This window comes from Panthera uncia (assembly GCF_023721935.1).
Source record: "Panthera uncia isolate 11264 chromosome E2 unlocalized genomic scaffold, Puncia_PCG_1.0 HiC_scaffold_19, whole genome shotgun sequence".
NCBI classification, from domain to species: domain Eukaryota; kingdom Metazoa; phylum Chordata; class Mammalia; order Carnivora; family Felidae; genus Panthera; species Panthera uncia.
The window spans coordinates 2,469,895-2,482,522 of NW_026057588.1; the positions used below are offsets into that span (position 1 = coordinate 2,469,895).

General features: G+C 49.2%; 1 protein-coding gene and 1 pseudogene across 1 annotated transcript; one reads left to right on the top strand and one right to left on the bottom strand.

Moving 5' to 3' along the window:
- Positions 1-238: 238 nt before the first annotated feature.
- On the bottom strand, positions 239-3,584 carry LOC125916092 (zinc finger protein OZF-like). The gene is given in 2 exon segments (XM_049622259.1): positions 239-2,159; positions 3,452-3,584. Coding segments are annotated over 2 exon segments (1,335 nt in total). The 3' UTR covers positions 239-957.
- A 4,041-nt stretch (positions 3,585-7,625) lies between these two features.
- On the top strand, positions 7,626-7,793 carry LOC125916206 (uncharacterized; annotated as a pseudogene).
- The last annotated feature ends 4,835 nt before the right edge of the window (positions 7,794-12,628 follow it).

A 12,628-nucleotide genomic window follows, 5' to 3' on the forward strand; every position in this document is an offset into this window, starting at 1 on the left:
GACAGTCTTATCACTCAGGAAGTCCCAAGGGTTTTAGAATCTCTGTGCTAGGAAGTAGGGACAAACACCAAATATTTATTATTATGTTTGTTTTTAAACCAGACAGGAAGGCAGATAAGGTAAAAACTATAGTGAATGGGTAGTCTGTGATGTCATACTGTCCCCATGATGTCTCAAGAAAGCTGTCCACCTCTCCACAATGGCAGAGCCCAATTCTGTTTTCAACCCACCCCACACAATAAACAAAAATCTTAAGATTAAAGGTCACTTAGTAAGACTTTTATTATTGCACAAACCAGAGCAAATGTGAGACACACAGGTCCCAGATCAGTGAGTTGGAGGCTGGAAAACCTATAAAAAATATTGCATGAGACCAATTAACACCATGAAGGTAAAACTTTACAAACTCAGCAGTTCCTAGACTGGATCCTTTCAGCAAAAAGTGGGTCAGGTCCCTGCCATACTAGTCAGAAGAAAGCGAATGAGAACCCCCAGGGGATCAGATTATGATTTTCACTAGAGGATGGGAGACAGAGTGCAAACATCTGTCTTCCCTAAGCATGCTGAGGTGACACGTGTGCCGTAAGGACCTGCCAGGTGTCAGAGGCAAAATGACTTCTACTACCACCTGGCAGTGACATAATTCTGGCAAGGTCTGCGCAGGTCAGAATATGAAATGCAGCTCCTGAAAACTTCTCACAACTGGAATACACAGCAGATGGCTCTGCACAGATGCTCTCTAGTGTTGTTACGCTGAACAAAGAGCACGTTTGCTGAAGGTTTAAGGCCACCATCTTAAGTGGAATTTCTTTCTCATGCTCAATGAGTTTAGATCTTTGGCTGAACTTCTTCCACATTTGCTGATTCATAAAACTAACGTGGGTCGTGAAGTTTTGGTGTTAAATCAGAGCAGACTGTTTAATGAACTTTCTTGTGCTGGCTGCACTCCTGAGGCCTTTATCTAGTGTGAAGTTTATGGTGTTGAATGAGGCTGTAGTTTTGGCTAAAGGATTTTCCACATTCGTTGCACTCATAAGGCCTTTCTCCAGTGTGAATTCTCCGATGTAGAATAAGGCTGAAGCTTTGGCTAAAGGACTTCCCACATTCACTACATTCATAAGGCCTTATTCCCGTGTGAACTCTCCGATGCTGAATGCAACTGGAGCTTTGTCTAAATCCTTTCCCACATTCATCGCACTCATATGGCCTTTCTCCAGTGTGAACTCTCTGGTGCTGGATGAGGATAGAGCTTTGGCTAAAGGACTCTCCACATTTGCCACATTCATAAGGCTTTGCTCCAGTGTGAATTCTCCGATATTGAACAAGGCCGGAGCTTTGTCTAAAAAATTTGCCACATTCAGCACACTCATAAGGCCTTGCTCCGGTGTGAATTCTCTCGTGCCGAACAAGTTTGGATTTGCACCCAAAAGCTTTCCCACATTCACTACACACATAAGGCCTTTCTCCAGTGTGAGTACGGTGGTGCTGAACAAGTTTATACTTGAACCTGAAGGCCTTTCCACATTCACTGCACTCAAAAGGCTTTACTCCAGCGTGGACTGTCTTATGCTGAACAAATGTATGCTTGTAGCTGAAGGTTTTCCCACAGTCACTGCACTTAAACAGTCCTTCTCCAGTGTGAATTCTCTGATGCTGAACAAGGGTACGTTTACGACAGAAGGCTTTTCCACATTCGCCACATCTGTAAGAACTTTTTCCACTGCGAAAGACTTCCTCACACTTAGTACTGCTGTGTATACTCACAGCACTGGCCACACTGGCCAGGAAGTCCTTTTCAACCTCCCCACAGGTGAAAGGCTTCCCTAATGAATGGCCTCTATAGGTCTTCGCAAAGGAAGCCCTGTCCATGTCCTTGCTATAGGGCTTTTTCCCACCGTGCTCATTCTGGTGTTGGCGAAGATCTGCACTGAAACAGAATCATTTCCCACGTGCCACACGTGTGTAGGATTTCTGCCTGGTATGTGTTCCCTGAAGCTCAGCCAGGTACAAAATATCCTTCATGACAGGAACACACATCTCACAGAGATGAAGCTTCTGGGTGGATAGATTTGGCCCCGAAGTCCTGCTTGGTGGTGTTCTTCCCAGAGAAACATTCTGTCCAGAAGGGGCCTCTTCATTGTCTATCCCACAAAAATAATCTGAAAACAGAGAAATGCTAGTCAAGTACACGTGGGGACGGGTGGCAGCCACGTTACAAACATGTGCCTGACACACCCAGGAATGAATGCGTGAGGCTGTTTTCAGGATGAGGGAGCTGGGAGGCAAGGTGAGGAAGGGGCTGTTTTGCAGTACTGGACTCTAAAAGGTCACGGAAGTAGGAAGGCCTCGCAAGGCGGAACGAGGAGGAATGGGATGTAGCACGGTGGAGAGAGGCAGCCGGGGTTTCCGACTTGCTCCTCTGAGGACGACCCCCAGGAGGGCTGTTGCTCACACGTGAGTGTTGTGAAGAAGCTCTGGTCCAGGAACAGAAAAGTCACATTGCTAGTGAGTAGCTGGTGTTGAAGGACATTTGAGGATACGCGCTCACCATCCGCTACGCACGAGCCAATGCGGGGGCCCTGCAGAGGCAGCAGTGGAAAGGAGCAGGCAGCAGACAGATGCCAGGAAGTTGGGAGCAGCTAGGGGCCAGAAGTCAGTAAAAAGGACAAACTGGCCAAGCGTCAAGAACAGGGAAGAAAAGGTGGAAATGAGGTGTGGCCAGTGGAAATGGCACCAAAACACTGATTTGAACAGATTGCTGGTATGATGTGAACACGGTCCCGATGTCATGTCTTCCCTCAGCTGCCACTCAGCAGGGCCAGGCCTCCTCCAGCCCCTTGTCCCTTGGCGGGAGTGGTATCTATTCTGTGAAGCAGCCAGAACTCTCCCCGACACCCCTAACGGAGCAACTACACAGGACTAGGATAACCAAGTCCTAAGGGAAAGACAGGACAGGTAGGTGGCCTGTACCAGCCCAGCTTATGACATGACAAAGCAAAGAAAACTGAACGTTACAAAAAGAACCTCAGACAAAGGTCTCACGGAACAGCTCATCGTGCATGTAAGCAGTGTCCGTGTCAGTGACGGCAATTCCTGGCACGTGCAGGCGTGCAGGACTGTCAGAGGGAGCAAAACCTGAGGTAAGTAGGTACCAGGGATCTGCAGAAGCCACGCAGCTAGGGAGGGGGCAAGCCAGGTGGGGTCCATTCGGCTGATGGCCAAGACTGCCTAGGATTCCCTAGAACCCTTTCCTACCAGGAAAGGCAGCGGGTACCGGGGTAGCAGGGAGAGAAGACGGCAGTACCTCCCAGTCATAGCAACAACAGCACCTACCCAGGAGACTAGGAAGGACGCGGTGGCCATGGTCTGGATGTAAAGACACAGCGGCCCCTCGGGAAAAGCAGAAAGGCAAAGTCACTACCCAGGTCACTGGTGGGTGTGAGGGCCTTACCCAGGGAGATTATAAGTGCCAAGTTCTCCAGCATCACATTGTGGTACAGGCATCTCTGAACCTCATCAAGGAGACCCCATTCCTCCCAGGAGAATACATGGCCATGTCCTCCAAAGTCACACTGTCCTGTCATGTTGGGGACAGATGAAACCACAGCCTCCTGAGGACCCACAATTCAAACCCACACATCTACCCCATGCCCATCCTCTTCCCAAGCTCCCCACCTCAGCAGAGAAACCCAGTTCTGCTGGTTCTACTCTTTCTTCATGGTTCTATTAACCAAATGCCCAGCCCTCAACAAGTGCAGCCAGGTAGGCAGAGAGACACCATCTACACTCGGGAATATGCCCGAGGATTCCAGGACCGCATCTCTCCCTGCCATGAGATTCCCTGGAGTCCTCTGTTATCATGACTCACAATAAAATTTGGGGTCACTCATCACCCCTAAGTTTCCAGTCCCAGGACCATCAATTCATATCCCTCTCTCCACATGCACCCCTCTCACGCCTTCGGACCCCACAGTTGCATCCCCACAGCCACCACCAACTCCCTGCCCCACACCGTATGCATCTCTCTCTCTGGACTTGCGCCAGGTTACCTGGTACGTGGCATCCAGAAAGAACTGGGCAGATCCAAACAGGATCCAGTACTACCCCAGACCTCTGATGAATCCCAACACCAGGGGTAGCCCTGGATGCTGCTTTGAAGGCCTCTCCGCCTGTCTCCAGTCCTTGCTTCAATGTCAGTCACATAGCACCACATGTGAATTTCAGATACCCGTGACCCTCTCCCACTTCTGTGCTGCACTTGCTGTCCCCTCAGCAGCCACAACCATGTTCCTTCCACCTACTCTCCTTCAAAGCCCAGCCATCCCGGTACCAGGCATAGTAATTCTCACAGACGACCACATTTACCCCAGACATTACCCACCAGCAAAACCCCCAGAACCTACCAAAGCTTACCACAAAGTCATAGTAAACCCATCTTATCTCAATTAATCCGACGCCTCCAAATCTGTCTCCGGTCCGCTCTTCCCTCGGAAGTCTTGGTCACCTGCCAAGACCATCCTCCCCACATACTCCCTTCGTGGCCACTTCTCTCCTACATCTGTATTTATGATCCTCCTAACCCCCAACCAGGTACCCAAGCAATAGAGCTAGTCCTCAGAACTCTTAATCTTCTTTCTGACCTGCTGATAACACCACTGCCATGACCTGAATTCCATCTTCTAAGTATCATCCACGGCCTGGTACACATGCTAGCCACCCCTTTGGGTGTCTCCATCCTAAGCCCCACCCCAGATTTCCAGACCTGTGTCCAGCTGCCCACTCGATGCCACAGTCGTCTGTTCTCTGAGCTCCTGCCACCCCCCAGTGAAAACCACTACCACGGATTTTCCAGTCTCAGCTGATAGAATTTCCACCCTTCTTGCTGCTAAGACCAACACTCTAGTGTCATCTCTCACTCCTTCCTCTCTCTCTCTCACACCCTCAAAATCAGCCCTTCTTGAAAGATGCATCCAGAATACCAACCACTTCTCCCACCTCCACAGCTACCACTCTGGTCCATGAACACTCACCTGGACTATTCCAGTACCCTCTTCCCTGGTCACCCATCCTCCTCCCTCGCCCCCAAAGTCTGTTTTCCACTCTACAACCCGATGGAGCCTATCTGGACCTGGGTACGATCATCTCCCTCCTCCGCTCCCAATCTCCCATTACGTCCGTTATAGTTGCCCAACTTCTCAGGCAGCCATTTCCAAGACTAACTCCAGTCCCCTGCTCTTTGTTCCTAAGAGAAAGAAGACATGCTGTGCCCTGTTCCCACACTAACAAGCACCTGCACACGCTGGTACCTGTTCCTGGGATAACCTTCTACGCCTCCTTCCATTCCAGAAACAAGAACTCCTGCATACAACCCTCAGCCTGGACTCAGGACGAGTCTAGATCACTTCCTGGCGGTGGGATTTCTCCCAGATCCCCACACCAAAAGGGCTAGCAGAGAGGCAGGTGAAGAGTCCCAGAACACCACAATCCCAAAGTTGACATGGGCAAGATCCAAACCAGCGAGGCCCAGGGACACCCTCCACGAGTGCTACTTCAGCCACGGGGCCCTACAGGCAGAAGCAGGCCATAGAGGCCACAGAGGCTGGGGACCACGGTGTATTTCAACCGGCCCGAACCTCCCGTGCATCTTTCCAGCCCTGGAGGCCAGACCTAGGGCTGTAACACTAAAGTCTGAATTTCAGTCCTCAGCGCTCCCCGTTGCCAGTTCTCTGCGCTTGGACCCAACCTCCCTGTGCCTCGCTGTCCTCATCACCCCCATTCCAGTCGGTTCTCCCTGAGCAGCTCCTGGAAAACTTTTAAACCCCTAAATCAGACCGTGTCCCTCTTGTCTTCACAACCATCCATGGGTCCCAGCGCCCCTACCACGCCCCAGCCCGCCAGTTCCCCCGTGACTCCGCCGCACATCCTCCGTTCTCCGAGGGCAGAAGGCGGACCCCACACTCTTGAATCCTCCCGCCTTGGGCCCCCCTGCAGCCCTGCACCGAGAGGCCCCTCCCCTGCAGCCCGCTCCCGCACCCCGTCACGCCGGCGCTTAGACGCGGGGTCCCCGCCCGCGAGCGCCTCCCGGGCCCGGACACCGGGACCTGGGCCGCAGGGAGCGAGCAGGTGCCCCGCGCTCCGGCTTGGAGGGTCTGTCGGGGGGAGAGGGCGGGGAGGGCCCGGGGACAGCGAGTTTACCTCAGCCGGGTCCCTGGGCGCGGCCACTGCCACTGGACTCTGTCCCGGCCCCGCGGTCCCGGGCCCGGCGCGGGGCAGCACAGGCGGCGTCGCCGAGCCACGAACCCCAGTCGGCGCGCCGGGGACGGCGCCTCTTCCCGCCCCTTCCCTGTCGGTCGCCACGGAAAAAAACCAGGAACACCCAAAACGACCGCCACAACCAGGACGCCGGAAGTCCCGCCCGAAGCGCTGTAAGCGCACGGAAGAGCTCTTATCTTGGGCCTTCATTGGCTCAGCCCGCTGCCTCTCGGCGCGGAGCCCTCTGGGTAATGTAGTAGAGGCGCTGGCGAAGATGCTCCGCACCAGAACAGTCCCAGAGGCTCAGGTTCGGCGGGGAATGCGAAGGTCCCGGAGGCTTCCTTAAGGGATTTACGCAGATTTGTGGGGAGTGCTGCCTGCAAGCGATCTCCAAAAGTTCTCAGAAGCATGCTTTCAGACCCCATGAAGCTCAGCAGGCTCCCGAGACTAAAAAGAGTATTTTAGGTGCTACCAAAGGCTGTTACTGATACAAATGCACATATTCCATAAAGTCATTTCGACATAAAAATATGTACATTCTTAGCTGTAAAGTAATCGACATTATCGTATTCTTCTTCATACACATGTAACCTCAAGCATTAGCGTCACTTTTGTGAGTGTCAGTGCATCTGGTCAAGAACAAGAGGAAAAGAGTGGACGGGTTCCTAACAGACAGAAGAGGGATGTGGGCTGCCCTGAAGAAACTGGGCAGGGTGAAGCTTTGCCTCTAGATCCCACGGAAAACGTCTCTCCCACCTGTATATTGTGATTGTGTCCTATCCAGTGCAGAACAGTGTTTAATCCCAGTGTTTAATCCGTAGAATACTTCTTTCCCCATATTCCAAGATATTCAATTCCTTTAAGGAATCTGCCGTGTGTCTCAAATGGAGAGCGACTAATTTCACACTGGGAGCACGAGTGCAAAGGGGGCCATCTGAACCCCAATATTAAGGGGGTATCCGAATCTCAAGAGGAAGGGAGCACCTTAACTTCATGATCTCATCGCCTTGCTGGGAAATGATCATTTCTGCTATTACTGAAGGGAAAGTTCTGCAAGAGTAATTCAGATTATCTCAGAAAGACAGTAGTGAAATAGAAATTACAGAGTTTTAATAATGTTTATGTAGTTCTTTAAAGTTAGTGACAGGAACCATCAGTGAAGGTTGTAAAAATTTCAGACTTTAATGAAATTTAGCAAGTCATTTAAGTCTGAGAAGAGCTAGAATCCATTGAGCATGTGTTTGTGCTGGAACCTTGGTCACTCAGAAGATATCGTCTCCAAAAGGTGATTCTTTTTCATTCATGAGCACATTGAGCGATACCGGCTTGGAGACTTAAAGAGGTCATTGAGAGTAGCCAGAAGAATAAACATAATTGCTTCTCAGCCTTATGGCTAAGATCAAGTATAGTATCTGTTCTAATCAATTTAATATCTGATACGTCCTCTATCGGAGGACAACATATTAAATGAATTTTTGGAGCACGGAGATGGAATAGGAGCTTGCCCCGCCCACTCCACACATTGACCTGGTTAAAAAAAAAAAAAAAGAATAAACATAAACAGAATTTGAGGGGTCATGTTTACTCACTGCTCTAACAAATGTGTACTGAACACACAAATAAACCACTTAGAACTGTGTGTATTTCTTACAAGAATTATGGCAAATACTTAGTAAGCAATGCCAAAAATAGAATCTAAAAATAGAGAGTATGTAAAAATGTACAATCTGTGTGAGATGAAAGACACAAAAAGTTTTTAAATAAAAAAGGTGAATTGAGTCTATAAAAGTTCTGTGAATATTGGTGAATTCTAGACAAACATGCCATTTAAGAACTGCAGTCATTCATGGACAAATCAAGTCCTATCTCATTTCCTTGATCAAAGTACTTACTGTAGAGACAGAATTAGGGACTAAGCTAGGGGTATCTTTCTTTCAGGGACAGTAAGAGGAAAATGCCCACCACACAGTTTTTCTGGCTGGGATTTAAGCAGGTAGAACAGACTAAGTTATCACTGATCAAAGGCTGAGAGGGATGAAGACTTTAGAAATCCCAATAAATTCACCAGATCCAAAGCAAGTCCCTAGTTCGGAATATATCAAAGCACTTTTACATCTGGCTATATGTCAGGGTCACACATAGACCAAACCCCATCTGCAATTCCTGCTCATTCTTGCTCTCCAACTCTTGCAACCTTCATATCACTTCTTATTTAACATGACTTCTATTTCTCTAAATAGGAGATGGAAGTTAATTTAACCTTCTTTGCTTTGGCCACAGATATTTACTACAAATGTAATGTCACAGGCCCAATAAAGAGAATCCTGCACCCAGAAATACAACAGAAAGAAGGTGGAGGTTTTCAGTTTCATGCTTATCACTCACTGTTTTTAGAGAAATGCTATTACAGACAACCAAACAGAGCATGGTCCATAAGATAAAACCATCAAACAAGAACAACACACACACACACACACACACACACACACACTCTCCACTAACATTTTTAAACTTTATATTTTCTTGATGCTCCAACATCCCCACACCAGGTGAACACCAGGTAACCAAATGCACCAGAGTGATAAGGCTGGCCTGCGCCACAAGTTCCCCTTCTTGCTTTCCCTGTCTCTGACTCCTTCCTGTCTGTCTCTCTTCGTTCTGTGTCTCTGTCTCTGTCTCCTTTCTGCTCCCCTCCCATCTGGCCTCTGCGACTGCACCTGGACTCCCTCTTCTAGGACCTGTGAGTATAATAAAATTCTTTAATTTCGTACCTCCCCAAGAGTAATTTCTGCTGCCGTGTGGGAGTGACCCTTGAAGACCCCATAAGGGGGGTTACTCCTCCACTTGGCCCACAAGGAGGGGATGATCGGAACTCGGAGAAGTCCCCAAGAGATGCCCTTGCCCACGCACTTACTGCTTGGCTCCCCCCACCCCCATCCCCCGGGAAGGCCCCCCTGTTGGCTTTCGGGGCTGCTCTGCTGCCCTGTTGCCCCTGCCTTCCGCGTGCAGCCAAGTCGCCCTGTCCCCGTCCCCACAATGCACCGGGATGAGGACGCCCAGCCACCCGGCTTGCGAAGCGATACTTCTCAGCGCGCCTCTGGTGACGGCAATGTCAGGAGGTCCCCCGCCACTGAGCCACGCACCTCCCCAGAGCGCTGCAGGGCGGGGGACCCTTACCCCGAGCTCGGTGCCTGCAGCAGCCCTCGGGGACAGGTGGCCCGTCCCTGGACAGCCCTCCCCAGCCCCTCCTAAAGGGTCCAGGCTGCCCCTACCCTACCCCGCATCCCTCCCAAGGTCGCTGGTGGCCCCCAACACCTCTGAGGCTGCTGGGGACGCCCTGCTGGAGGGGGAGCCACTCAGAACCAAGGGAACATGGTCAGGTGGACAGCCATCGAGGGGGGAATCAATTAGCCACCCACAGAGAAGAGCCATTCTAAAGGTTTTGCTAAGAGGAGAAGCAGGAAGAGAAAAGGAAAAAGAGAAAGAGAAAAAGAAAAAGAAAAAAGGCAGAAAGGGCAGATTATCCTGTGGTTGGGGCCTTCCCAGGGAAGGCTGCAGCCCAGAGAGACTGGGGCCCTTTCTCCTCCCCCTTCCCCTCTCAGCTTATCAACCAGAGACAGGAACAGAGTAAAAAAACAAAGGGGGTGGTGGTGGGGGTGCTGGTGTGTGTGCCACTTTAGGGACTATGAGCCCAAGATGGAGGGGAAAATAGAACTTTACAAACCCTAGGCACTAAGCAAATGCCAGGTGTGGCAAACTTAATGCTAGCTCTAGACTACTAACTGCTTTAAAAACAGACCCCTAGATACAGGCGAAGAAAGAGAAAAGGCGAGCAAACAAATTGCGTGTGTTGGCGTGCATACGCATTAACAAGTTCCGTAATCTGATCCAATAGGATCCAAAATTTATACACTGAAGAATTTCTATAACAAAAAAAGATCAAACTGGCACTGACTGGCTTTCCTGCCTGTGCAATCTAGTTCTACAAAATGAACATGTGCTGAAATGCACCAACAGACAAAACGTTATGCACTTAATCAATCCTGGGGCTCAAAGCGTTGTTTCAACTGAGGACCCCGTTCAATTTATCTATTGCACCTCCCTATAACCTAAAGTAAGTGACTAAATGGAAAACTTTTTAATGGTTATGCCTCACTTTAACTGTAGTCTTTCCCATAGTTATAGTAGCTGTTGCCCTAAAATACTCATATTAGGCAGAGATGCTCTACATAATAAATAATAAAATTAAAGAAGTTTTGACACTTGCACATTGGTTTGATAAATGAGACCCCATGAACACCCAGCTAAAATAGTTAATATGGCCCAGTATAAGTTAAACCAGGACCTTCAGTATTAAAACGTATCACGTGAGGGGCACCTGGGTGGTTCAGTCGGTTAGGCGGCGGACTTTGGCTCAGGTCATGATCTCATGGTTTGTGAGTTCGAGCCCCGCTTTGGGATCTGTGCTGACAGCTCAGAGCCTGGAGCTTGCTTCAGATTCTGTGTCTCCCTCTCTCTCTGCCCCTGCCCTGCTGGCACTCTCTCTCTCTCAAAAATAAACAAAAAATTTTAAAAACGTTATTATATGAAACCCAATTAACAAAGGGGTGATCATCTGTTTTTCCAGCCCAGTTTTGCCTGCTTTTAAATCTTGGGGGTGGTGAGACAATGCCTGGTGGATGTCTACAACCTTCTTGCTTCTTGTCTACAATCCTGTCTACACCCAGGATTATGAAAAGTACTGATTCTACTCAATCAATAACTGGCAAATATTTTGCACTTATAGATTTGGCTAACATGTTCTGTTCAGCTCAGCCTATTTTAACAGGCCCCCAAATGCAGTTTGCTTCTATTTCCAAAGGGACACAATAAATCTTTGCTAGTCCATCCCTGGGCTATCCCAACAGCTTTGCCATCACACACAATTTGCACACAGTTCTTGACGACATCCACCTCCCTCCAAAAGCATGGTTGTGACATTATATTGATGACATCCTCTTTCAAGGAGATTCATTTGATGCGCATATTTAGTCTGACATTTAGGGGCACGTGGGTGGCTCAGGGGGTTGAGCTTCTGACTTTTGATCTTGGCTCAGGTCATGATCTCACAGTTCATGGGATCGAGCCCCACGTGGGGCGGCGCTGACAGTGTGGAGCCTGCTTGGGATTCTCTCTCTTCCTCTCTCATGCTCCCTCGCAAAATAAATAAATCAACTTAAAAAAAAAAAAGTTTAAAAAAAGTCCAACATTTAGTCCTTGGGGTTTGGTGGCAACATAGTCCTCATTTACAAATTTTACTTATAAATTAATCTCAACAGCCACTTCTGCTGGTGTCCTCAGAAACTCCTTCACTAAGAGGCTTTGGCAACCTCTTCTCCTGCCTCCTGGTGTGTCTGGACCAGTATGACAGCCATTAGCTGCCCCAGTGCCTCTGATGCAAAAAACTACCCCTCTCAGCCTTGGTATATGGATCATTAAAACAACAAATAACTAGCCACACACCAAGCTTTGCTGGAAGGGGAGACTCTCAGCAGAGAGCCTGTGGCCCTCCACCTCCAGCTTCCCATATGCTGTGGGGCGTGGAAACAGCACCCCACAGGCATCGCACAGCTACCGAGGCCTCCCTAAGACAGGATGGAACCAAACCGAGGCCCTATGGCATATTCCATCTGTTGGAGGAGGTGACCTCTGCTGCCCTCAGTCCCTTTCCAGATGCCAGGGTGAAGGTGGTTAACCCTCCCCCAGACCCCTTGGCTACACAGGGAACCCCTTGGGATTAACTGAATGAACAGATGTAGGAGTAAATGACATCGCTAACCATCGTAGGTGATGAGCCCAATGGAGTGTTGCTGCTTTCCATCCCTTAGCTAGGATGTCCCTGATGAGGGTGGGACCCAAGAAACAGCACATCTGGCCAGATATCGGGTAGTTATCTCAGTACCAGCGGCCCTGGCCTGCAATGGCCCCTCTTCATATTTATTATAAATGATTGGGCTATTACCTAAAAAATGTTCCCTTCAAGGTAAATAACGCTGGCTATCTCCTGACTCACAGATGCCCAAAATATAAATCAAAGTCACACATGCCTCTATATATCCTAAGGCCACAATACAAGGCATTGCCAGAATACTTTATTCCATCCACAGTTAAAACCATCACTGTACTACTTGTAAGCAAGACATACATTTTCACTTCTCAAAATACGTAATGCTGGCTTCTTGCAACAGACAGTCGATAGAACTTCCATGTCCCTAATAGTTCCCAGATAACTGGCTTAACTGAGAGCCAGAGTGGTCTCCTCAGACAACTCTTCTTCAAATTCCAGTCCAACTCAATATTAGGTTTACACCCCCAATATTCTCTGTCTTGCTCTGGT